The following is a 27,413-nucleotide window of genomic DNA, read 5'->3' on the forward strand; positions in this document are numbered from 1 at the left end:
TGTCCCCACGTGGTCCTTTGCATGTGTGTAATCTCTGTGTGCCTCTTTTTTGTAAGGACATTTGTGACAGCATTTAGAGCCACCTAGATAGATAATCCCGATTAGTCTCCTCATCTCAAGAGCTTTAATATAATTTCATCTGCAAAACAACGTTACCATAGAAGGTAACATTCACAGGTTCCAAGGGTTAAGATGGGGACGTATCTTTGGGAGACATTATTAGCCCTGCCGCATCACCTCATAGGTTGGCCATAAGGATTAACTACGTTAAATTAGATACAGTGTTTAGATTATGCCTGGAATATAGAACATATTGTTTTAAAGAATAGAAGTAGTAGGGAATCATTGGGCGGGGGGGTGGAAAGAACTGTCAGTAATACCCAGCCCCAGATATCTCCTGTTACCTGGTGAGAAGGTCAGCCCTTCCTTCCAGGACTCACCCCTACATCTCTGCAGACAGACGACCCAGCCCCAGGTACCAGCACACAGCTCCCAATGACCCCATGACTAGGTGCCTTTCTGTCTGACAGTGAATGTTCTGAGACAAGCAGGGGCCTCCTCTGAGCTTGTATTAATATGTACAGCAGTTCACTCGCATAGAAAATTGGTTTTTCTTTTTAAGCACAAAATGTAGCCAGTTTTATAACCTTTCTGCAGCTTGACAAAGGCCATTTATAACCAACTCTCTCTGTCACCCTTCCTGGAGCCAGTCTCAAATGTCTTGAAGAACTCCCTCGTGCATCTGTAATTATGAATTCTTCTTAGGCAAAATTCAATTTCTAAGAGAGATGACTTTTTTTGTTATTGTGGTTTTTGTAAATTAATTTTGGGGTGTGTGTTTTGTTATTGATGTTGTGTAGGATGGCGGCTTGGGGAGGGGACAAGGGAGCTGGTTGGGAGGAGAGGACCTTTGGGAGGGCGTTTTAAACAGCGATGGCCAGTGATGGATGAGGAGGGCGGGCTCTGGGTGTTAATCTTGGTGGACAGGAAATGCCAGCACGGTGACTGAAATGAAAACCTAGTACCTCATTTTCTCTCCCAAACGCAGGAGAATTGGGACTTCTTCTCCATCTGCTGGACTGGAGATGAGCTCAGCCTCATCAAATGATGGGAAACTAAGTTAAATAAATAGGTGGTTTTACCTAGGGTATAAGAGCTTCCATTTACGGAGCACTTAGCAGATTCGCCCTTAGCTGGGCACACCAGAAGAGCATTCGACTGAGGTCACCCAAGGTCGGAATCGTTGGGGTTTTTAAGGGACCAGAGGGTAACCCGTTTGGTTACCTGGAGGAAAGTGCACATGGCCTGGCAGAGGGTTTGATATCATCTGCAGAGGAGCTTGGCTGTCAGCTTTAGGAAGATTCACTTTGTTGTTGTTTAGAATTCCTTTATTTATTTAAGCTGGGGAGTGACGCTACTTAGAAATATCACTCTGGAGACCATTAGGAGGATGGTATGCAGCAGGCCAGACTGCAGGCCAGCAGACTGTTTAGGAGGCCTTTGTGAAGATGCAGGAGTCTCATTTAGGACTTCAGGTACTAGGATGGAGAAGAAGTGACACATTCAAGACAGGAAGGAAGAGAACTCACATTTGATGAGTCTCAGATTTCATGCCAAATTCTGAAGTCAGTTATGCAGCCCCTGTGGTCCAACTTAAGCTTGACAACAAATCCACAGATGCAGGTGCTAGGCTTCTTTAACAGATAAGGAAGTTGAAGCTCAGAGAGAGGGTGAGCAACTTGCCCCAGATCACACAGGGAGAAGGGGAAGATCTGGAACTTAAACTCATATTGGTAAAAGCTCTTTAAAATATATCTGGCTGCCTCCCATGGTGACCCTACTGGACAATAATAATAAACACAATAATGATGATGATCCCAGCAATATCAGTATTCATAGCAGCTCACATTTGCTGTATGGTTGCCGTATGAGCCACAGGGTTCTAAGTACTTTGCACACACGATCTCCCTTCATTCTCGTAACTTTACAAGATAGATATCGACAAAAGCTCCATTTTACAGATGGGAACACTGAGGTTCAGAGAGGTAAAGGAATTTACCCAAGGCCACACAGCTATTAGTTGGTCAAATGAGACTCTGAACCTGTCTCTACAGTCCCAACACCTGCCCCTTTTCAGAAGGTGGGAGGAGAGGGCGTGATGAGACCCTCCACTTCTTCAGCTGTAACCGCCTTGTTGCTGTCTCTCCGAGCAGTGCCCCGAGGAGCTGAGGCCCATGAAGGACGGCTCTGGCTGCTATGATCACTCCAAAGGCATCGACTGCTCCGATGGCTTCAACGGTGGCTGCGAGCAGCTATGCCTACAGCAAACACTGCCTTTGCCCTACGACGCCACCTCCAGCACCATCTTCATGTTCTGCGGGTGAGTCTCTGTCCCCGAGGCCCGGCCTCTCCCTTCACAGCAGTGGGAAGGATGCAGAAAAAGGATCAGGAACTACAGCCTGGCCCAGCTGGGACTGACCTTCAATGAAATGGCCTTTCTGCCTCTGCCTTTTCAGCCCACGAGGAAAAAGGCAACAGTATAACCTTTTGTTGGGGATTGAAAAGAAGAATGGAATAAGAAAAATAAATAATTGATTAATGGTTATGACAAATGGAATCCTTGCTCAGGCTGCATCCTAGGGTCAGGATTTTTTTCTGCAAAAGTCTCTTGCCCCTTCTGCATCACCCTGTAGCCCCTGTGTATTGTGGAAACAAAAGCAGGCACCGTGAAGGTGTCCCTGAGAAACCAGCAGGTGTGGTGCTTAAGAACACGGGCTTAGCCCAGGCTTTCAGCTTTCTTTCTGCAGGGATTCAGCGGTGCCAAGTGCAGAGGTTACCCACTCTTTGTCCTAATGCCCCTATCAATAATGATAATTAATTGGGGGAGGGGAGGTGGAAAAGAAACAGTACAGGCAAAGCTCAAAATTCTCGCTCATGCTAAGAAATCAGATGAGTTTTAAACTTAGTCTGAGACTGAAAGAGGGGGTCACGTTAGGACCAACTTGCTGAGTGACCTGGGACAAGTCACTGTCCCTCTCTGGGCGGCAGTGTGACGACTTGTGAAATGAGATCTTTGGACAACGACGCCTAATAGTTGTTCCAACTTATCTTGTTCTCCTTGTTGAAAAAGTCTGCAGTGGGAGTTACCTCTGCCATGGAGAGCTTCTAGCAGAGCATTTGGTCCTCAGCAGTCACTCAAGAAAATGGCAGCCTTTTTTCTTCTCTTCATTCCCTTCCTGATGATGTCTTCATATTAGAAAATTTGCTCATTTTTTGACATTCTGTGACTCAGAAAAATAATTCTTTGCTTGTGCAAGATGGTTGGTCATTGAAGGGTGCTCAGTGCTTTACTAAGATAGAAAAGCAAAATGAAGCATAAACAAACTCTTCAGTCCTACATATTACGAAAGAGGAGGTGGGGGAATGTGTATGGGTTTAATCTCAGTTTAACAGGAAATTACTTTTACCTGCATGGTTCTACTCCATGGGGTCTGGTTTTCCTTCTGGGGCTTATTTCAGGGTCTCCCCACCCCAGCCCCAGTTACACTGGGTGCTGCAGGCGCCCTTGAGCAGTTGTTAAAGCAACTTGCCGGAGGCCCTGGATATGTACCAGTCAGATAAATAAGAAATAAAGTATTGTATGCAGACCTGAATTTATAGGGTCTCTCCTCAGCTTAAGTGACTGCAGGGCAGTGTTGAGTAAATTATGTGTGGGCTTAAATCTGAGACTTGAATAGTAAATCAGCTGTGTTCTTATCATTGTTTTTGCACTTGGGGGGAGAAGTGTCCTTCTGTTGCAAATTACAGTAACAGCAGGGGCAACGGCAGTAATGGATTTTGACTTAGAAACTGTCACCACCGTTCATCCCTAGCACACTGCAGCAGTCAAGGGGAATCAGTAGACTTGGGTCCTAATCCTAACTCTACCTCTAACTTTCTCTTAAACATCAGGCAACTCTCAGGACCCCTGACCTTCAGTTTCTCCGTCTCTAAAATTTTAATAATATCTACATTAACATACTGATGTTTGTGAAGATTGCAAAGTACATTTATTACTCCATTCAGGTTTAGTAATATGCCCAGGGTCGCACGGCGGGTCATGTAGCTTACCACCTCTCGCTGTGTGACCTTAAGCAAGGTACTTAACCTCTCTACGCCTCAGTTTTCTCATCTGTAGAAAAGATAATAGCATCTCTCTATAGCGTTGCTATGAGGATTAAATACGTTACATTAATTACATCACAGTTTCCATTACTATTTCTAAAGTCCTTTGGAACAGTGCCCTACACAGAGTTAGCACTAGTGTGTATTTGTTAAATAAAATAGCTAAAGTGAATGATAGTAACGACAAGAGCCCTCCAGTTGCTCAGTGAGCTGAGGTGCTCAACCTCTTAGTTTCCGGGACTGTGAGACAAGGACAAACTAACCTTCCCTACCCAGAAAGGTCTCTTAAAGTTTTAAGTTAGGCTGAATTGGGAGAGGGTGCTATGAGCTGTTGAAGCTCATCCGAATGCTGATAGACAGGACAAAAATGAGAATAAACCTCAGGTCTCCTAAAACCAACTGCAATGTCAACATGCTTTGAAAATTGCCTGTTAAGGATGCAAATGAGAAGTTAGCCACACTTGTTAGAAGCACTGTAAACAAAACAACAAAAGCCATTAGCAAGTACTCGTGGGAAAGCTGGTCTAGAGAAGTAGCAGGCTACTGAATTAAACAAGGAAAACAAACCCTCACTCAAGGGGACCTTGTCAACTTGCTCAGAGCTCTGTGCCTTTCCTGAGAGTTTCCTGGGTAGCACAGGTTTAGTAAACCAGTTTGCAGGCAAGTTAATAATAATAGCAGCTAACACTCATTAAGCACTTCCTACCTCCCATGACTGTGCTAAGTACTTTGATGACATTAGCCCGTTGAACTCTCATACCAACTCTACAAGGGAGGTACTGGTATTATTATCCCGATTTATTGTCAAGAAAACCAGGCACAGAGGGGCTCAGTGACTTGCTCAAGGTCACACAGCTAATAAATAGGGGCGTCGAGATTCAAACCCAGTCCAAGGGGGCTCCAGTATTAGTCAAAAGAGATCTGATATCACTCCTGGCCTCTGGCCACTCCCGGCCATGGGGTTTTAAGCAAATCACTAAACATCTCTGAGACTCCTGTTTCACGTAGAATCAGATGTGATTGCAGCAGCATTGTGAGGATTAATTGAAATCACATGTGCATAGAGGGCAGCACATGGAAGCACTCACTAAATGGTAGCTATAAGTAGTCTGACAGGTATCAAGCCATCTCATTTAATCCTCCAATGACTGAATTGTATGACCTGTTCACTGTTCTATCTCCAGCACATTAGAACAGTGCCTGACACGTAGTAGGTGCTCAATTAATCATTGTGAAATTAAGTTCCTCAATTGACATGGCTAAGGAAGTTGTTCACAGTCTGGCCTTTTCAGCCGTATTTCCAGTTACGTCCCTATTCCTGAATTAGGCATCTTGGCTTCAGCTTCTGGAGTGTTCAACATTGTTCCCTCGGCTTCTCTTCCTCCTCTCTTCCCCCCACTACCCCCCATTTGTCCGTGGCCCTTTAGCTTGAATACTCTGTTTCATCTTCAAGTCTTGGTATAGATCTTAACCTTCTTCAGCCAGTCTTCTCTGAGTCCCAAGAGAAGTCCAAAAGTGAGATGCGCAGTTACCGCGGAGCTGGGTATATAATGCCTTGCCCTTTCAAATGGATCCCATTTAAATGTTGGCGTAATATTTATCAAATCTTAATATTTATAGGAAAGACTGTTTTTCTTGTCTTATATTAGTTTTTCGGTTTGTTTGTTTTTTTCTTTTCTACCCATAGGGCCCTCTTACCAGGGAAGGGCCATTGACATTTTGTCTCCAATTCTAATTTACCCCAGTGAAATCTTGACACCTCTTGCAAACTGGGCTGCTGGCTGGCTGTTCTGGTTGTCAGCCCTAGTCAGGTCAATTTCCTCAAAACTGAGTAAAGCATGCCTTCTCTGGAGTCACAGAGCCCCCCACCCCATGCTTCTCACTGTCGCAGCCCCATTGCTGTGTTGACTTACCTGCTTTCCTGTCTCGTCCCTGTCACACTGTAAACTCCTCATGAGCAGGCACTAGGTCTTAATCAAGCAGTTGTCACTGCTTGCCCAAGGACTTTTTCAAAGCCGTAACTGTCAAATTAAAGAATTCATCCGCCTAAGATTGGCTGCACCAACTCTGTGCCTGGTCTTTTGTGGGGTGATAAGAATGCAAAGAAGCATTGAGTATAAGTCCTTGCCCACCACGGGCAAAGTGGACTCTGGGGACAGGTGTTTGAGCCTCACTTGGTCCTGATTGATGTTGATAGACTACAGGTAACAAACAGTATGATAATAGAAGCAGGTGGATTTGAGATAAGTTGAGAAGGTCATTGGATACTAAGATGAAACATTTAGAATGAACCTTATGGGTGAGGAAGCATTTCTTCTCTCCAAGACCTACACAGGTTACCTAGCAACCAAGTTTGTTTCATTTGTACGTGTGTTTACAGCATATACCGTGCATTCTTCCAAGAGAAGTTAATATTATCCACATGAATCCAACCTATAAAAAATGGATAATATAAAGATAGGACAGGACAGATCAGAGCCATTTGTAAGGAGAGAAAGGGAAAGGGAGAAAATGGTTTCAGGAGCCTGAAATGGGAGAATTACTCAATGTGTGATAAATTTAGCACTGTTTGTCTTGGCAACCAAAGTAAGCAGAAAAAAACATGGTGGATTATAGAATTGTCCTTGCTTGAGAAAAGGGAGTTTGCAGTTTGGGGGGTTTTTGCTCTGCTTTGTTTTGTTTTCCAGAGGATATACTCCTTTTCCTGACATAATTTGCTAAGAGAGATGTTTCCTATATATACCTATATAAGAATTAGTGAACAATGCCATCAACAGTTTTCTCACATCATTTAGAGGAGAAAACTGAGGCCCAGAAGGGTCTCACAGCCAGTGAGGAGGTGAAATTGGGATAGGAGATGTCCCAGGCTACTCTATTCTCATCTGGATATATTGAATATACTTAAATATAATTTACTTTAAAATGCAGTGAAAATGTATGTAAAAATATGGACTCAAAGAGCACATCCAGCCTCAATAGTCCTTGCTAGGCTATCTGTTTAATGTCATTTTTATGGGATTTTAAGAGGGAGAGGAGATAAATACATGTGTTTAATAGCCATTGTCAACTGGAAGCCTCTTATTTTCATTGGCAAAGCTGAAGTTGGCTCAAATAATGGAAAACACTGACCTAGAGGATGCAGACAGAGATTTTAAGGTTCACTTTCAGTAACTAGTTGTAGAGGTATGGGGGATATTCACTCATGCACTTGTTTTGTTGTAGTTTCAAATTTTAGGCTAGGCCTGAGCTCTGAACTCTGACTGCTGATGGAAAGATGGGGCTTTACCACTCAGAGTGGACATAGAATGTGCACTTGCCAGATTCTTGTCACAAAAGTACAACCTTGCATTCTCAGCTGTTTGAAACATTTGCAAGAGCTCAGGTGCGAGACCTATTCACAGACAACTGATGGAAGCACACAAAGTCCAGCCATTCATTCAGATAGGTGTTTTCATACGTGGGTCCTGTAAAACATTAGTTCCATGAGATGCTCAAAGACAAAAAAAAGGGAAGTTCCAGTGGTCAAGCCCACATGGAAAAGTCTGCACTCTAGAACTGTCTCTTGAAGGTTCACAAGGCACCTGAGGATAAAAAAAAGCTCTAAGTCCTGCAGTGGTAAAACATATCATATTTTGTTGGTTCTAAAGTGCCCAGATTTTCCACATTTTAACATTTTTGAAATTATATTTTACTATCGATGGTTTGATAGAGTTTAATTAAAAATTGTTTTTTCTTGGGGCTTCCCTGGTGGCGCAGTGGTTGAGAGTCCGCCTGCCGATGCGGGGGACACGGGTTCGTGCCCCGGTCCGGGAGGATCCCACATGCCGCAGAGCGGCTGGGCCCGTGAGCCATGGCCGCTGAGCCTGTGCGTCCGGAGCCTGTGCTCCGCAACGGGAGAGGCCACAACAGTGAGAGGCCCGCGTACCGCAAAAAAAAAAAAAAAAAAAAAAGGCTTTTCTAGAAAGTCTAAATGTTTCCCTTGAGTGAAACCTGCAGATGAAGGCCACTCTGACAAGAGTTTTCCTAATCTTCACGTTGGTCAATGCTGGGACAGTCCTGAGAAGCTTCAGGAGAGACACTAGTCGGTCCATGTGGCCGAAAGGCCTTCACTGCCAGGTCACAGAGGGTCCTGGTCCTGATGACCCCAGAGTGGGATTTCCTACAGGTGCCAGGGTCAGCAAAGCTGAGAAAACGCCGGCTTCTCTCTTGCCTTGGTCGTAGGATGCTAAGATTCATCCCTAACATTTGTCCAAGTCCATGTGGTATGCAGTTTCTTGAGCTCTTCTTACCCTTAACTTTGCTCTATTCTTTTTTTTTTTTTTTTCTGGGATTTGATTCCCTTCCCCACTTAAAAAAAAAGTTTCTAGTCTATGCATTTCGTTATTTATTGATTCCATAGCCATTGAGGAATGAATGAATGAATGTGCAGGTAAATACGTGAATAAATAAATAAATACCCTGCCTTGAGAATTTGTATAAATGCCATTTCTCTTAGGCCCCAGTTTCCTTTTTTTGGAAAACAAGCAGATTGGAAGCAGTCATTTGTGCTAAAGTGGAATGAGCCCTAGATTTGGAGGAAGAAGATCCAAGTCCAGGTCCTGGCTTTTCCAAAGTGCTCGTGTGATCTTGGTCAAGGGATTTAAAATGCCAAGCCTCAGGGTCCTTGGCGGCAGTGTCAGAATGAAAGTACCCATCTCATGACATTGCTGTAAGGATTAAATAAAACATGCTCTTGGCCAAACATGTATAAGATTTTGTGGTACAGGCTCTGAAGCTCCATCCAATTCTAGTATTCTCTGTAATGTGATGGGTGTGTTCAGGGTAACACTTTCACTGCCTTCAGCTAAAATGCCCAGTTTGTATCCCTGTACTTATTTTATTTTATGTTTTTCATTTTGGCATATATATAAATATAGTTTCATGCAGATCTTGGCTGGTTTCCTGTGAGCCTACACTCTTTAGAATTTCTGTAAGAAAATCTCCCAGACGACAGAATGTTCTAAAGGAGCTGTATAATTATGTCTCATGGTACAAAAATAAGATTAAAAAAAAAAAATAGAAACCAACAACTAAATAGACCTTTGCATAAATAATCCTGTGCCCTGAGGTGGCTTGGGAGAAAGAGTTGCTCACGTTTTAAAACTCAAAGGATCATTTGTATTTATGAGTTCTCTCTCTCTCTCTCTCTCTCTCTCTCTCTCTCTCTCTCTCACACACACACACACACACACACACACACACACACACACACTCCCCCCGACCTTACATCTCTAAGGGTCTTACTAAGCGAACCCGGCCTTTTCCCTTCCTTCCTCTCCTGCTGAGCCACACTCTTTTCTCACCCCCCCCCGGCAAAAGAAAATCACCATGCACCTACAGTTGTAATATGGCTAAAGTCATACACACACATAAACACACATTCATATACACACTTCTTGAAATAGAACTCCAGGTTTAATTCCTAGCACCACTATTGCCAAGGTATATTTCCATGGACAAGTTACTTCACTTCTCTAAACTTCAGTTTTCTCATCTGAAAATGGGAGCAACAACTCCCTGTGAAGGTTGTATATTAGTTTCCTCGTGCTTCCGCAATGCATTACCACAAACTTCGTACCTTAAAACAATACAGATTTATTATTTTATGGTTCTGGAGGGCAGAAGTTCTAAAATCTAGGCATGGGCAGAACCTCAAGGCTGGAGACATAGTCTCTGTGTCTGTTTGTCTGTCTGTCTCTTTCCTCTGCTTCCAAGTTGTATCTCCTTCTCTAACCCTGACACTCTTCTCTACCTCATATGCTCCTATAAGGACCCTTTGGATTACATTGAGTCCACCCAGGTAATCCAGAATAATTGTCCCATCTCAAAATTCTTAATTTAATCACGTCCGCAAAGTTCCTTTTACCATGTAAGGTAACATTTCATGGGTTCTGGGGATTAGGAGGTGGATGTTTGGGGGGAACCATTATTCCATCCACTACAGATTGCAATAAGGAGAAAAATATATAGAAAAAAAAATTTTTCACTAGACTGTGGAATCGCGAATGCAGAACTGAGCTTTGTGTATACATGTGTGTATGTACATACATATATATGCACACACATATATATACACATGTATGCATATGCATGTATATATGTGCATTTATAATGTGTGTATTCACCTTATATGTAATAATTGCACATGTATAAATATATAAAGTTATATATTTAAAATATATGTATAATGTATGTTTATATGTACAATGTATTTCCAATGAATGGCACAGATAATTTCCCAATTATGTAGTTTGAAGCAAAAAAAAATCAGGAGAGGGTAACTCTGTTGGCTTTAAGAAATCTGGATCTAGAAAGAGGCCAGCAACTAAGATCTGAGAACCACTGGAAGTAAATGTACATTCTCTGGGAAGTGTGAATTGGCTAATAGATTAAGCAGCAAACATAGGTAATACTAGCGTAATCACAGTAACATTAATCTTCATCATCACAGTAGCTGATGCATTAATTGGCCACCACATCATAGATGCTATTTTATCCTTTATGTAAGTTATCTCTAATTCTCACATCAGCTCTGTGATAAGGATTCTTATTATCCCCATTTAATAGATGATGACACTGAGGTCTAGGGTAGTTAACAGACTTGAGCAGGGTCACACAGCTGGGAAGTGGTCCAGCCTCTGTTGGACCACAGCTTTAATTAGATCCAGAATCTGAACTTGACATTTTGTTGTCTCCTTTAGGTAAGGGAGCCTGGAATCTCAATAAATTCACCAAAGTAGAAATCATACAAGCTACATTCTCAGACTAGAATGTGATAATATTAGATGTTAACAGCAATCTATCTAGCATAGGAATCTATATATTGGGGAATTACAAAAAGCAACCTTCTAAATAACAGTTGGGTAAATAAAAAAATCAAACTTAAATGATCACCTCTTTAGCAATGAGCAGGAGCTGGAAAGCTGCATATCAAACTCATGGAATAGGGCTTCCCTGGTGGCGCAGTGGTTGAGAATCCGCCTGCCGATGCAGGGGACGCGGGTTCGTGCCCCGGTCCGGGAAGATCCCACGTGCCGCGGAGCCTGCGCGTCCGGAGCCTGTGCTCCGCAACGGGAGAGGCCACAACAGTGAGAGGCCCGCGTACCGCAAAAAAAAAAAAAAAAAAAAAAAAAAAAAAAACTCATGGAATAGAGGCAAAGCAGTAGTCAGAAGCTCCCCAGCATTTACTAGGAAGAAAGAAAGACCGAAAATAAACAAATGAAGCATTCAACTCCAGAAGCCAGGAAAAGGGTTATAAAACAAACTCAAAGAAAGCAGCAGGAAGGAATTAATACAAGTAAAAGCTGAAATAAATGAAACAGAAAAAAAAAGGAGCCTTGCCAACACAATGCAAAAGCTTCTTCGAAGGAGAGAGAGAGAACACAAACAAACTAGTAATAAGCTAGGGGAATAACCGTAGAAGCACAGAAGATAAAACAAATTTAATGAGAATACTGTGTGCAGATTTGTGCCAATAAATTTAAAAGTCTTGATAAAATGCATTATTTCCTTAGAAAATATAAATTACCAAGTTTGAGTCATGATGCTGTAGAAAATCTAAATAGCTAAATGAAATAAAATGATAAGAGAGCTAAATGTCTACAATTGTAAAGAAGAAATCAAGCCCGGGTGATTTTATATGCAGGTCTTACCAAATCATCAAGGAATGGATAACCTCTTATCTTATGTAAACCGATCCAGAGAAAGAAAATAAAGGACAGTTTTCTAATTTATCCCAGAATTCTAGCTCCATCTGAATACCCAAACTGGGCAAATATATACTCATGCATCCAGAAAAGTCTGGTTGATGTATTAGAACTGATGGGCTCCTTCTGTGGTAGGATGAAAAATCAACTTTCAAAAATCAAGAATAACTTTCCTCAAAATCAGCAATAACTAACTAGAAAATGTAAGGGAAAACACATGAAAACTGATCATGTTCCTCAAGTGGAAAGTACTGTAATAATAGGAGCTATCACTCTACTATATCCTTGTGCACGCTGTATTTCAGACACAACTCATTTAATCCTCCCAGTGGTTCTGTGCAGTGGGAACTTCTTCACAGATAAGCAAAGGAAGTACAGAGAGGTTAAGCATTTTGTCCAGGGACACACAGCAAAAAATGGTGGAATCTGGCTTTGGACTATTGTGGGCTGGATCCAAAACACCTGCTTGTAACCTCTACCATAGTGCATTGCATAAATACCTATGAATAAACCCCTACCAGATATGTGTAAGATTTTTATGACCGAAAGTCTAAAACTTCAGTGAAGGTTTTAAAAGAACACTTGCTAAATGGAGATGCAAACTATGTTTCTGAATTAGAAGACTCCCAACTGTAAAGATGCTGTATCAATCAGCCAGGATAAGATAGGCTGTGTTGCTGTAACAGATGAAGCCTCCCAAACCAGGAGATTGCACACAAAAGTTGATTTCTGGTTCACACACAGGTCCGTGGTAATTGAGGCAGCATTCTTCCATCCTGCAGTATGGATCTGGAACACGTGATCTCCAAGCTTGCCATAGCAAGGGAAGAGAGGGCTTGAGAATCATGCAACATGTTTGTAAGGGCTGGATCTGCAATGACTTATATCACAGCAACACAGATTCCATCTCTCATAATCCCTTCACATGGTCCCTTAAACCCAACCACAAGGGCAGCTTAGATGCATAGTCTACAGGGTGTCCACAAAGAGGATCCAGTGTGGTGAACTTATATAAGACGTCATCTCTGCCACCGTTGTCAACAGTGCTCAGCACAGAGTTGACTCTCAATGCATATGCCTTAAAGGAAAAAAAAATCACAACTTTCCCCCATTTAGTCTACAAATTCAATTTAGACAACCCCAAATTCCACTAAAGTTTTACATGAAATTTGACAAGCCAACTCTAAACTTCATCTGAAGGGAAAAATGAGTAACAACAGTGAGGAAATTTTGAAATAGGAAATTAGTGTTCTTGACAGGGAGAAGACTTACCTTGCTACATTCAAAACATGCCATAAAACTCTATCAACGAAAATTGTGCAGAATTATTGCAGGAATAAACAGATAATTAAATAAAATTTCCAACTGTGTATATGTGGTACACATAAGGATTTAATACATGACAAAAAGGCATTTCAAACCACTTAGGGAAGGGATGGCTCCTTCAGATAATCATCTACCCGTTTTAAAAATAATTAAGTTAAAATAACCACTCCCACCATGCACAAAAATAAATGCCACACAGATTAAATAACCAAAGATGAGAAAACTATATAAATACTAGAAGAATATGAAGAAAGATTGGTTCTTTTTGGCCTCTTTGTGGCTTCCTAAGCATCACACAAAATTCAAAAGCAATAAAGGACCAGGATAAAGAGGTTATAAGACATCAAAAGCAATATTAAAATGCAAGTACAGACTGGGAGAAAATTTGGAAGGTGAAAGATAACTACTGAGAAAATATGCAAAACCAATACAAACCAATAAGGAAAAAGACAAGTCTCACAAGACATGAATGGAGAATGAATGAGAAATACAAATGACCACGGCATGAAAAGATGGTGAACCTCACCACTAATCAGGGAAATGCAAATCCAAACAAAAATGATTAATTTTTGCCATCCCAGATTGGCGATAATGAACATGGCAGATATGGAGAAATGAGTTCTCTCATTCATCAGTGATAGGATTGTAAATTGGCAGTGCCTCTACAGTTAGCCATTTAGTAGATCTATCAAAATTTAAAAATTCATAAAACATTGATCTAGAAATCCCTGTTTTAAGAATCTGTTTTATAAAAAATAAACTCAAAATGGATTAAAGACCTAAATGTAAGGCCAGACACTATCAAACTCTTAGAGGAAAGCATAGGCAGAACACTCCATGACATAAATCACAAGATCCTTTTTGACCCACCTCCTAGAGAAATGAAAATAAAAACAAAAGTAAATAAATGGGACCTAATGAAACTTAAAAGCTTTTGCATAGCAAAGGAAACCATAAACAAGACATAAAGACAACCCCCAGAATGGGAGAAAATATTTGCAAACGAAGCAACTGACAAAGGATTAATCTCCAAAATGTACAAGCAGCTCATGCAGCTCAATAGCAAAAAAACAAACAACCCAATCCAAAAATGGGCAGAAGACCTAAATAGACATTTCTCCAAAGAATGCCAACAAACACATGAAAGAATGCTCAACATCACTAATCATTCGAGAAATGCAAATCAAAACTCCGGTGAGGTATCACCTCACACCGGTCAGAATGGCCATCATCAAAACATCTACAAGCAATAAATGCTGGAGAGGGTGTGGAGAAAAGGGAACCCTCTTGCACCGTTGGTGGGAATGTAAATTGATACAGCCACTATGGAGAACAGTATGGAGGTTCCTTAAAAAACTAAAAATAGAACTACTATATGACCCAGCAATCCCACTACTGGGCATATACCCTGAGAAAACCATAATTCAAAAAGAGTCATGCACCACAATGTTCATTGCAGCTCTATTTACAATAGCCAGGACATGGAAGCAACCTAAGTGTCCATCAACAGATGAATGGATAAAGAAGATGTGGCACGTATATACAATGGAATATTATTCAGCCATAAAAGGAAAGGAAATTGAGTTATTTGCAGTGAGGTGGATGGACCTAGAGACTGTCATACAGAGTGAAGTAAGTCAGAAAGAGAAAAACAAATACTGTATGCTAACATATATATGGAATCTAAAAAAATAAAGGTTCTGAAGAACCTAGGGGCAGGGCAGGAATAAAGACGCAGACATAGAGAATGGACTTGAGGACACAGGGAGGGGGAAGGGTAAGCTGGGACGAAGTGAGAGAGTGGCATGGACATATATACACTACCAAACGTAAAATAGATAGCTAGTGGGAAGCAGCTGCATAGCACAGGGAGATCAGCTCAGTGCTTTATGTCCACCTAGAGGGGTGGGATAGGGAGGGTGGGAGGGAGATGCAAGATGGAGGAGATATGGGGATGTATGTATACATATAGCTGATTCACTTTGTTATACAGCAGAAACTAACACACCATTGTAAAGCAATTATGCTCCACTAAAGATGGTAAAAAAAAATCTGTTTTATAGAAACACACACATGAATAGTGATATATGTACAAAATTCTTCACTATGGCACCATTTGTAATAACAAACAGCTATAAACAACCAAAATGCCCATCAATGAAGATTAAGTAGGGCTTCCCTGGTGTCGCAGTGATTGAGAGTCCGCCTGCCGATGCAGGGGATACGGGTTCGTGCCCCGGTCCGGGAAGATCCCGCGTGCCGCGGAGCGGCTGGGCCCGTGAGCCGTGGCCGCTGAGCCTGCGCGTCTGGAGCTTGTGCTCCGCAACGGGAGAGGCCACAACAGTGAGAGGCCCGCGTACCGCAAAAAAAAAAAAAAAAAAAAAAAAAAAAAAAAAAAAAAAAAGATTAAGTAAAATCATTATGGTACATTTATACTGCGCAATGCCAAACAGTCATTAAAAAGATCGGTCTATGTGTATACTGATTTGAAAAGATCTCCAATAAATTATATTAGGTACAAATGCATATCTCACAGCAATGTATAGGGTAATTCTGTTTATGAGTTTATTATGAAAATTATAATTTTAAAATATATGTGATATAAAAATTAAAATAATATATTCTATATTATAAAAAGTGTAATATGTATATAGTAGATCTCTAAATGCATTGAAAAAAACCCTACAAGAATACATAATTATTAACAATGATGGCCACTGGAACAGGAAGTAAGTGTATGTGTGGAGTGGAGTGAGAAATGAAGAACTTCTGTGTTTTACTCTATAGACTTGGATAATATCTAATCTTTTACAACAACGTATTAATTCATAGGTGCACGTGTGTGTGTGTGTGTGTGTGTGTGTGTGAGAGAGAGAGAGAGAGAGAGAGAGAGGCAGGTGGGGGGAGGGAGATAGAGAAGAGGGTGAGATCTACCCAGTATATCATTTCTTGTATTTGCTAGGAACCTTTTGGAATAAATGGATGGAACTCTACTTTATTGAGAACTTACCATATACTCTGCACATTTATATAACTCACATTATCTGTACTGCAACTTTATGAAGGGAGAGTTGCATGTATGTAATAGATGCAAAAAGAAGACAGGATAGACTTGACCAAGGTACCAGGATAGCCCTCCTTCCAAGAACTTTCCTCTGGACTTTGGGCGGGAGCATGTAATCATTGGAAAGACAATCGGTGCCTCTGTGCAATACACTGGGAGTTAGAGGAAAACAAGGACAGAGTGACAGCTTGCTTCAGACATAAGGTGTTCCTGAGTTCTCAATAGGAGTGATCTTGGGTCATGTTTTGAGCTCTGCCTGCCTACCTCCTGCCTTCTGTTGGGTTCTATGTCTCTAGCATCAGCTAGTGGTTCCTGCATCCTGGGTACACTTTCTTCCCACACCGTGTCACAGAGCCTCTCCCTTATCCCACATGAGCCTTTTTGCAGTCGGATTCAATAGATCTCCACTTCATCCCATGGAAGAAAGGCCGATGAGAGACTGACTGCTTTCTCCTGACTCCGATTATCATAGAGTAACCAGGGTCATATCATGCAAATAAGAACAACTGGATTTGGAAAAGACAAGTGAGGGAAAAGGTACCTTTGTTGCTAGACAGACCTGCTTGTGAACGCCAGCTTTGCCACTTACTCGTGGTGTGACACGCTTTATTTTGTGGCTCCTCCTGTTGCTGTCTGTAAAGCAGGAATGGTAATACTACCTTTTTCGTAGTTAGAAAATAAACATACAAAGTGCCTAGTCAGTAGCATATGCTCAATAAGTAAATACCACCATTGCCACCATTACAACCTCTCTATATTTATTTTGTTAAGTACACTGCAATTTCTGACTGTTTATGCAGTCAGTGTATCATGGAACCTCGTAGCAGCCCAGTGGATTAATGTAGGATAGTAGTGTCTCCCCCTTTTTACAGATGAGGAAACTGGAGACCAAAGAGGTAAAATGACTTGCCTGGTTCACATATATCACAAGGAACAAAGATGACATTTTACAGCTGTCTTCAATTGTACAGCCTCTTCTCTTGTGTGTCTTATTTACTATGTGCACCCTACCCTCAGTGCCTAGCAAAGGACCATGAAGAGATAGACAGTCACAGAATCTCAGTTTCTGAATTGATTTTTCATAGGCTAGGACCTCTGCTTTCTCTCCCCCCCCCCCATGCCTCTCTAAGAGATTTCTTTCCCACTGTAAACATCCCAAATTGCAAATATTTTTTCCACACCCCATTCAGATGCCTGTTTGGGCCATAGTGAAGCCCATCCCAGTTTCAAAGGCGTGTCAAGGGCCCTTCTGCTGTCAGGATTAGGTAGAGACCAACAGAGGCTGCTAACATTGCTAATTGAACAGAAGCTGTGGCTGCTGCCCGCCCCCCTCCCCCGTGCTGTCCATGGTCCTGGAAGGATCACCTCTGAGCTGCAAGGGCAATAAAAACCTTGTTTTTGCTACAATCTTCAACCTTGACCAGCAGATACACTGGGAATAGGTTCTGGTTTGAGAATCTAGTTGATAATTCCCTGTGAATTGGCCTGTCATCCTTTTTAAAGTTTGTGTATTCATGGAAAACAGTTTTTAAATGTGCTTTGTGTATGGATGTGCTCTCTGACTTCCCCCTCAACTCCTCCAAAATGTCACAAATGACTTTCCTTGAATTTACCAATTTGCAGGATGAATGTGCTTCTCTCTAGACATCTGTGCCCTAGATAGATTTCCAGCCAGAATAGCTGTATCCATTCCTAAATTCTGACCTGTTTTGCAGGCAAAGGAGGCCTTGGTTTTAGGTCACCCCCGATGGGGGCATTCAGCATGTGAGCTAACTCTTGGCCCTGTTTTATCGTGCAGCTGTGTGGAGGAGTTCAAGCTGGCTCCTGATGGAAAATCCTGCCTAATGCTCTCAGATGTCTGCGAGGGCCCCAAGTGCCTCAAACCCGATTCCAAGTTCAACAACACCCTCTTTGGAGAGATGCTACATGGTTACAACAACCGGACCCAGCATGTGAACCAAGGCCAAGTCTTCCAGATGACCTTTAGGTATGGGACAGACACCTGCACTTCACTTGTTAAGTCACTGACCCGAAGTCTGGGAGCGGGGAGGAAGCCATGGGCACCGTGGGATAGAGGTCTATTACACTGGTCAGCATCTCCCCCAGATCACTGATGCCTATGCATGAAGTATCAGCAGTCAGCCAAGTCCATTCCCTGAAGTTCCTTTTCCACTGACCTAGCCTTTATTTATCCCACCTTCCCATTTTCTAACTCTATCCACATATTTGCAATTCAATCTTAGATCATCCTGTAAGTACAGTTAATGGAATTTCTAATGTGATTAATCTTTCCGTCTATTAAAAATAAGTATCTTATGTAGGCTATTCAGGCAGTTCAAAAATAAAGACATTTAATGAACGAGAAAATAAAATTCCCATCACCCAGAAATAGCCAGGATTAACATTTTCTTGAACATCCTTAAAACACCTCTCTCTCTCTTTCCCTCTCTATCTGTATATCAGTGTACACACACACACACACACACACACACACACACACACCACACACACACCACACACACGAACAGGCCAACTCTCAGTAAAGCTGTTTAGGAATTGCTTTTTTTGCTCATCAGTATGTCAAAGACCTCTTTCCCTGTTAATAAATACAGAGGTACATGTGAAATTAAAAGATTAAGACTACTCTCCCATAAGAATACACAGAACAGGGACTGGGTTGGCCAAATTTTACGAAGATTTGACATGCAGTGTACTTGTGAACGTCTTCTTGGGAGAGTTGAAGAAACTGGGGCTGTTCTATCTGGAGAAGAAAGGCCTTAGGTGGGATTTATTCATGCCTCAAAATCTGAAAGCCATAAGATGGTAGCATGAGAAGAACTGTTCCGTGTATAAGAAATGATTATCTTAAAAAAAAAAAACTATACTTTTTCAGACAGTTTTGCATAAAAATGTAGTAGGATATTATCAAAAAGAAGGGTTCTCCCTACCATATTAGGTCACGTCAACAAAAGTCAGAACTGGTAAGAAACCTCACTGTTATAATCATCCTCGTCCTCATCCTGTCATCTAATTAATAATAATTGTAAAAATAATAATAATAATTGTGATTGTAGCAGGAGTGGCTACTATTCATCAGGAAATACTCTATATGTCAAGCTCTTTGGTAAGCGTTTTAAAAATAATAATAACCACTAACACTAATTTAGCACATGCTGTGGGCATTCGAAGCACTTTCCATTCCTTAATTTAATGTCACCCTCACAATGGCCCCGTGAAGCAGAGGCTGTTGTCCTCCCCTTTATACAGATGATAAGTGGCAGTGTTAAGTGACTTTCCCAAATCCCCCTTATGGGAAGTAAAAGAGCCAGGGTAGTACCATTTTAGCTTCGCAATTAAAACCCTTTGAGGGCTTCCCTGGTGGCGCAGTGGTTGGGAGTCCGCCTGCCGATGCAGGGGACGCGGGTTCGCGCCCCGGTCCGGGAAGATCCCGCGTGCCGCGGAGAGACTGGGCCCGTGAGCCATGGCCACTGAGCCTGCACGTCCAGAGCCTGTGCTCCGCAACGGGAGAGGCCACAACAGTGAGAAGCCCGCGTACCGCAAAAACAAACAAACAAAAAGAAACCCTTTGAGATACCATGGCCTCCATTTTACAGTTGAAAAGTCAAGACCAAAGAGGTAAACTGACTTTCTCAAAGTCACCATCTAGTGAGAGGGTTAGTGAGGATTCAGATGTATACCTGGCTGACTCCAAAGCCCTGCTCTTATCTTCTAATCCAACATACCTTATCACTTCCCAGTTTATAGAACTAGAATGAAAATGTGAATTCCATAAAACTCTTCATCTATGTACTTACCACATGCTCTTTGAGCACCTGCTATGTCCCAGGTACCATGCTGCAGACCCTGTGGTGCTTCGATATAGTGTGTGTGTGTGTGTGTGTGTGTGTGTGTGTGTGTGTGTAATCTTAAGTACTTAATTTGTGGCAGGAATTATGAAGTAAAGATGCAGTGTTCCACGTAATCGGTTAACAGTGGGATCTAATTGAGTTGGAGTACAGTGTGTGCGTGGCGGAGTGAGAGTTCATCTATTGGATTAGAAAACAGTAAGGCTCACAGTCTACCTTGCAGAGGAAGTGTTATTTAGCTAATACCTGGAAGATGAGTTGGAGCTAGCGTTGTAAAAGGTTTCAAGCAGAGACAGATATTCTAAGAAGGAAAAGAACTTGGTTGGTTTCAGGAGCGGAAGAATGTGGTGTGTTTGAAGCTGAGTAAATATGGGATGTGAAGCCAGAGGGGTAAGCAGTGACCGATGATGGGGGTCTTGCAGGCAAAGTCTTTATTCTAATAGCAAAGAGGAGAACTCTTAAATGGTTAAAAGAGGGGAATATGTCATGATTGCATTGTAGTTTTTGACTTCATGCTAGCTGTGCGGAAGTAGATTGCAACGAGGGTGGAAAGGAAGACAGTGGAATGGGGTCAATTAGGTGTCTGTTGTGGAAGCTACTTGAGAATGTTAGTGGCTTCAACCAGGATGATGGGAACACAGTTGAGAAGGGGGATGTGGGGAGATATCTGAAAGGTATAATGGGCAAGGGCCAGGGAACAGTTGCAGGCAAAGGGTAAGGTTGAGGGAGGATTCAAGGGTGGTAGAAGTACTGGCGGCCACATAGCAATTTAATGGCAGAGTCGAGTCCTCCAACTCCCAGATGCTCAAGCCAAGGCCGATGCTACTTCGTTAAAAAAAACTCTCGGAGAATTTTAAGGGCAATCTGGATGAGCTACTTTTAATTCTGATATTCTACAGTCCTGATTTTCTATAGTTTTAATAGTCTATGAAACCCTGTGTTGAGTACCATGATGGATAGACTAATGCTGCATGGAATCCAAAGGAAAACATTAATTGTCCCTGGCCTTCAAGAAAGGAATTTACAAGTTTGCAAGAAGACACACACTCAATTAGAAAACAAATATGTGAACACTTAATTTGCAAAGAAATGTTCCAAATGATGCCAGTGGTTTTCAGCGTTCCCATACGAAGACTTTTGAAAGGAATTAGAAGGAATAACAAAGTGCTTCATAAAGGATGAGGCTTATGAACTGGCGTTTGAAGTGATGGCAAAGAACAGTGCCTCTTGGGAGAGATAAGAGCTATAAAGGCATTTTCCTGTCCAGGAAGGAGCATGCAGAAGCCCAGATATATTGATAAACGAGGGGAGTGGGAGGGACAGGAAAAAAAAAATCTCCAGATAGACCCAGCTCCAAATCCTGGCCCCATCCGTGACAAGCAGAGTCCTATTGCCTCATCTTTAAAAAGGGGTGTTTAATCAGGTACCAGTAACTGTAATATGGCAACATTGCTTGTTTTATGTAGTTTGATTTCTCATAGCAGCTCTCAGAGTGACTGGCATGTGATAACTGATCAAATGCACTAGTTCCCATTCTCAAGTGTGAAGATTAGCTTGGTCCAAACGAAGGATACGGGGGCTTCCCTGGTGGCGCAGTGGTTGAGAGTCCGCCTGCCGATGCAGGGGACACGGGTTTGTGCCCCGGTCTGGGAAGGTCCCACATGCCGCGGAGCGGCTGGGCCCGTGAGCCATGGCCGCTGAGCCTGTGGGTCCGGAGCCTGTGCTCCGCAGCGGGAGAGGCCACGACAGTGAGAGGCCCGCGTACCGCAAAAAAAAAAAAAAAAAAAAAAAAAAGAGTAAAAAAGAAGGATACAAATTGGGGAGTAAGATGCTAGATCCTGAAGGGACTTCATGGAATCCCAGGATCTCATTTGCATGTGGGGAAGGGACTTGGCTAAGGTCACAAGGCAAGTCATTGCAGAGCTAGCCTATAAACTCAGATCTCCTGGTTGTCCTGCATGCTTGCCTTCCCCCTACCAATAGACTGGTTGGTAAGGAGAGATTGGTTCCTCAAAGGCTGACCTGGGACTCTCCAGGCTCAGACAGAATTTTAGCCCCATCAGGAGTCCTCCTTCTGCCTCAAACACTCTATTTATTGTTCCCAGCCCTTCCATCTTGGGTTGTCTCTGACTAGCTAGGGCCGATCTTCCCTGATTTGCTCAGGAAAAGCAGTATAGAGAAGAGACCACACTGTTAGCTTTTGACAACAGCCTCCAGATTTAGGAAACTCCCCAGACTACCATTATGTTAGAGTAGCCCATTTCACTTCAGCTCGCTCATCCTTGGCTTCAGTTAAACTTTCTTTGCAATTATTTCTGTCCCCAGACCATGTCACCCCTTGGAGCCACACGCTAAGGCAATTGACTTCCCTCTGTGGGAAGGCGAGCGGCTTCTGATGAATCTAAATTTATCTCTTTCAAGTCTCCTTTCCTGCGCCCCAGATAAAGGGGAGGCTGCGGCTCCTTTGTCCTTCAAGTTTCAGAAGGCAGGTCTGTAAGGTTTTCAGCATCAAAAGGCTGTAGTCATTTCCCGCCTCCTCCTTCCTTGCTCTCCTTCTCCAAGTAATCTCTGGTCCAGTCCTCCAGAGTAGCCAGCAGGCACCCCACCAGCCCCATATGCTGCATTTCCTGACAACTGCCTGGCCTGGGATTTCAAACTCTCTCCCAGCTAAAGAATCTGCTGTGTGACAGTCACAACTCTGCTTTATCCTCCCCGCTGCCCCTACCTGGATCCCCACACCTAGCAACCGCTGATAGAAGACAGGTCTGCCTCTCACGTCCTCTCTTGAATCTCTGAAAGAGCAACCTGGATTTCTGCTTTCAAAAAGCCTCACGGGGCTTCCCTGGTGGCGCAGTGTTTGCGAGTCCGCCTGCCGATGCAGGGGACACGGGTTCGTGCCCCGGTCCGGGAGGATCCCACGTGCCGCAGAGCGGCTGGGCCCGTGAGCCGTGGCCGCTGAGCCTGCGCGTCCGGAGCCTGTGCTCCGCAACGGGAGAGGCCACAACAGTGAGAGGCCCGCGTACCGCAAAAAAAAAAAAAAAAAAAAGGATAATCAACAAGGACCTACTGTATAGCACAGGGAACTCTGCCCAATATTCTGTGATAACATAAATGGGAAAAGAATTTGAAAAAGAATAGATCCATGTATATATACGTGTATGTATATATGTACTGAGAAAAAAAAAAAAAAAAGAAGAAAGATGAAAGGCTTGAAGGAGGGACCTAAAGTGATAGAGAAAGGACACAGAGTTTACACTGAAGTCACAATATAATTTATTCCCAGGAGGGAGTAAGGGTTGTTTTAAGAGACTGGGTGGTGCCCGGGGAGAGCTCTGGATTAGGAGTTGTGTTCAGATGGATTATGAATGCACATAAAAGCCTTTGGTAAAATGCCAAGTTCTGAGCAAATGTGAAAAGTCCAAATCTCACTTCTGAATTGCCCCCAAACGCAGTACATGATGTCAGGCTTTGCTGTTCCTAATCCCTTCCTGTGAACTGTGTTGGTCTTAACGACCCATGCAGCATCACCCTCAGAATTCCCTTCCCTTAACTCTTGATCAAGGAGGGATTCGCACAGACTGTTGGAGTGAGATAAACTCATCAGAGGTTGCTGGTATTTGCTGTTTTGTTTGTTCATTTGTATTTTACTTCTCTTCCTCTCCCATCCTTATCCATCCTTCCTCATTTTCATAAGAAAGAAAGGTCAACTTCACTTATAGATTGCAGAGATTTAGATAAACATCAGTCAAGAACTATTATTGAGCCTGGAGGCTCAGAAATTGCCCTGAGAAGTTGCTTGGGAATGGGGGCTGAGCGGATACATTGGTGGATTTTGCAAAAGCCTCATCAAAAAGAAGACTGCTCTGCCAGGCACGGACATTTACTCATAGGCCTTCACAAACGACCTACAAAGAATGTAAGGGGCTCACGAAAAATCTACTAGGAAGGCGCTTGTCAGTCTGGTTTGCTTATCAGATGTGCGTGTTGTACAGCATAAGAGGACGGTCTTGGGTAAGACGTGGGGTTCAGGATGAGGCACCACCAACCCACGCCTGGTGAGACAGAAGGATTCTCTTTAAAGATTTGGGGAAAGCTGGCTTTCACTTGTGGCACCCACTTGTTCCCCCGCTGAAGGTCCTGAGTCACATCTTATTAAGCTGTTCCAAAGCTATGGTTTTTCTGCTGCTTTCCTGGAACGTGGTTAATTGTACTCGCTGCTTCGGTATCATTCCCTGTCTTCTACACTTTAATCATGTGTGTACGTTTTGATGTGCCAGGTCCTATACTACATACTTTGTTTTCTCACTTAGTCTTTCCAAGACCTGTTGCACAGTAGCTCTTAACAACTTGGTTTTACAAAAAAGGAAACGAATGTGTCAACCAGACTGCGTTAAGCTTCGTCTTGATAACGCACAACTTCAAAACCACGGTGGTTCCACGGGAGAGCGTGCGTGCGGCTCATCCCACATGCTCCGGACAGAATCACAGTGATTCTGCTTAGGAATCTGGGCTGACAGAGCATCATCTTCATGTGCTGCCGTGAGCGCTGTCACAGTGGGGAAGGAACCTGACCCTCACTGCTTCCTCCTAGAGGTGACATTCTGCTCACATTGCATTGGTCAGATCAAATCTCACGGACACGGTGCCCCTCCAAGTGTTGAGCTGAGACGTGAAATCCCGTTCTGTGCAGAGAAGCAGAGACCCAGAAATAGGTGGGACATCAATACTGTTCATCACACTGAGGCACAGAGATGTTAGGCTAACTAGCCTGACAGTCATACGGCTAAAAACTGACAGCACATGGGTCTAACAACACAGCCCATTTAGCAGTAGTGCCTCCCAGGCTCCCGGGATACTCCTACTTCATATCGCCACCTCTGAGAACTATAATTAGACTTCTGTTCTCTTCTTGTCAGCTTCCTTCATTCAATCCCAAGGAACGATAGACTTTATAGATGGGAGAACCTTGGAGAACAGTTTGTACAACCCCCTCTATTTGTAGATGAGATGCCCAAGGCTCACAGTTTTTAAGTGAATTACCTTATAATTCTTATATATTATTATATAATTCTTATATAATTCTTATATAATTATAATTATTATATATTATATAACTAGTAAATAAATAAGGCAGGCCTCCAACCCGCAGTCTACTGGTCTTCTGTCTATTCACTTGGAAGGCTTAGGGAAATAACATCCAACTCCCACACTGTACAGATGGTAACACCAAGGCCAAGTTTCCATAATTAACAGCAGAGCTAGGCAGGGAAGCTGTTTTCCTAAACTCTTAGGCCTGAGTGTTTTGTAGTATACCACGATCTTATTGTAAACAAGAAAGCGAAGGAGGCAGGAAGTGGAGAAATTATCAATCGAAGGTAACATTAGCTTTTGATTTTCAAGGACATCCCCAGCCTCTCTATGTAGTAATATTCCAGCTCTTGGAAAAATCTTCAAACTAACCCCCTAGAGGCACAGCTGCATGCTACCTTCTCTTGGGGGATCAATGGTGAGATCTTTGAAGTGGATTGAGCGACGGAAGTTGGAGGATGGATCACAGGAGTCAGGGGGCAATTTTCCCTGGGGTCCTGACTCCTGGGCTGACAGTGAAGAACCTCCTTTCTGTGTGTCCATTCGTCCAAGGTTTCCTAACATCATCCACAGGAGTCAAACCCAATATGTCCAGTGAACCTTAGGTCCTGGAATCAGAAAGTCTTCATTCCTGCTCTACCACTTCTACCACCCTTGGCCCATTCCCCCCTTCTGGCTTCTGTTGTCTCTTCTGTATATTAAAGTGAGGGCAGAGCTCAGACAAAGACTGAGGGCTTCTGACCTAGAATACAGCACTCTTTTTACTTAACTCCCATGGCCAGGGGCCTAGTGAAGCCTTTCCTACTTACCCGATCATGAGAATCATCTAGGGCTATGGCAAGACCCACCCATCTTTTTTTTTTTTTCCCCCAGATAAGGGGCCTGGGAAAGTGAATTTCCACTGTATTCCCAGGTGGTTCACATTATCCAGCAACTTGGAGATATAGCGGCCTGATGTCTAAGATGCCAGGCTCTAGAGACTGAGTTCTAACTTGCCACTCACCAGTTGTCTGACCTCGGGCACATTAGCTCCTTAAGCTCACTTTCCTCATCTCTAAATTAGGAATAATAACAAGACCCACTTCCTGGTGGTGTTGTGATGACTAAAGGAGATTGGACCCTGTTTCATCCCTATTCTCAGCAGACAGGGAGGATCCTGGTGCCACAGCGGGTGGCCAAGTCAATAACTAAGGAGGAATCTTAGGCAAAGGCCATCCTCATGTGTATGATTCTGCAGGAACTTGATCCCGTTCTTGGCTGTGACCCAACACAAGGTGTCAGGGTGCCACCGTCAGAGTAACAGGATCCAAATCCCACATCTGCCGTTTCCCAGCTGTAATGGGTATATGGACAAATCCCTAATCTCTCTGAACCTCGAGATCTTCAACTGTAAAGTGGGTTTTACCCCCCAAATATCCTCAAAGAGCTCTGGTAAGGATTTAACAGTCTAATAAGCAAGGGTCCTAGATCAGTAGGCTTTCAGTAAACATGGTTTTCTTTTCCTTCAGTTGTATTCCTCTCCCTGTAGTTCTAGAAGCCACATGATTGATGAAGATGTTGCATTCCCCCAAATAGCATCTCTAGACTGGAGTCATGGTCATCCTCCCAACTTCCTCCAACTAACACATGTTTTGGTGAATACATTGCTTTGGTGAAATGCCCAGGGTAGAGACAGAAATGTAGCCCTTCTTGCTCTGTGGGTCTGTTGGAGGTGGACAGCTCAGCCAGCAGTGTGGGATGGGGCAGCAGCCAAGGTCACCTTCTTGTGGGAGTATTTATCCCAGCCTTTGGAAAGATATAATCTCGCTGATGCGCTGTATCACCTGTGTCCTATAGGGTAGCCCCCTTTGTCTGAATGACCTACAGTGAAATACATCTAATTAGCAGTGTGACATTTAGATGCTCATGTGTGCTATGTGGAATTTGATAACCTGGGCCCAGATCCAAAAGTTCCAGAACTGTGTTAATCTACCACCTCTAGGGTGATATTAAAACTCTTCAATGATCAGCATAGAAGTGGCATTGACCAATCAAAGAGGACGTCTGTCCAAACAGAAAGAAGGTTTAGCTGTAAGCCCTTCTGGACCTCACATCACCTTCCACCTTCTTGCTCACCTCCCACCTTTCCTGATTTCCTCCCCCTCTTCTCAACTCATCACG

General features: G+C 43.0%; 1 protein-coding gene across 5 annotated transcripts in view; it reads left to right on the forward strand.

Moving 5' to 3' along the window:
* ASTN2 (astrotactin 2) overlaps positions 1-27,413 on the forward strand; it is a 911,658-nt gene that overhangs the window by 578,299 nt on the left and 305,946 nt on the right. For all 5 annotated transcript variants that reach the window (XM_059071227.2, XM_067040875.1, XM_067040874.1 and 2 more), the window contains 2 exons: positions 2,214-2,380; positions 18,098-18,286. In XM_059071227.2, the coding sequence (XP_058927210.1) occupies positions 2,214-2,380; positions 18,098-18,286 (356 nt within the window). The remainder of the gene's footprint in view (positions 1-2,213; positions 2,381-18,097; positions 18,287-27,413) is intronic.

This window comes from Kogia breviceps, chromosome 8 (assembly GCF_026419965.1).
Source record: "Kogia breviceps isolate mKogBre1 chromosome 8, mKogBre1 haplotype 1, whole genome shotgun sequence".
Taxonomy (NCBI): Eukaryota; Metazoa; Chordata; class Mammalia; order Artiodactyla; family Physeteridae; genus Kogia; species Kogia breviceps.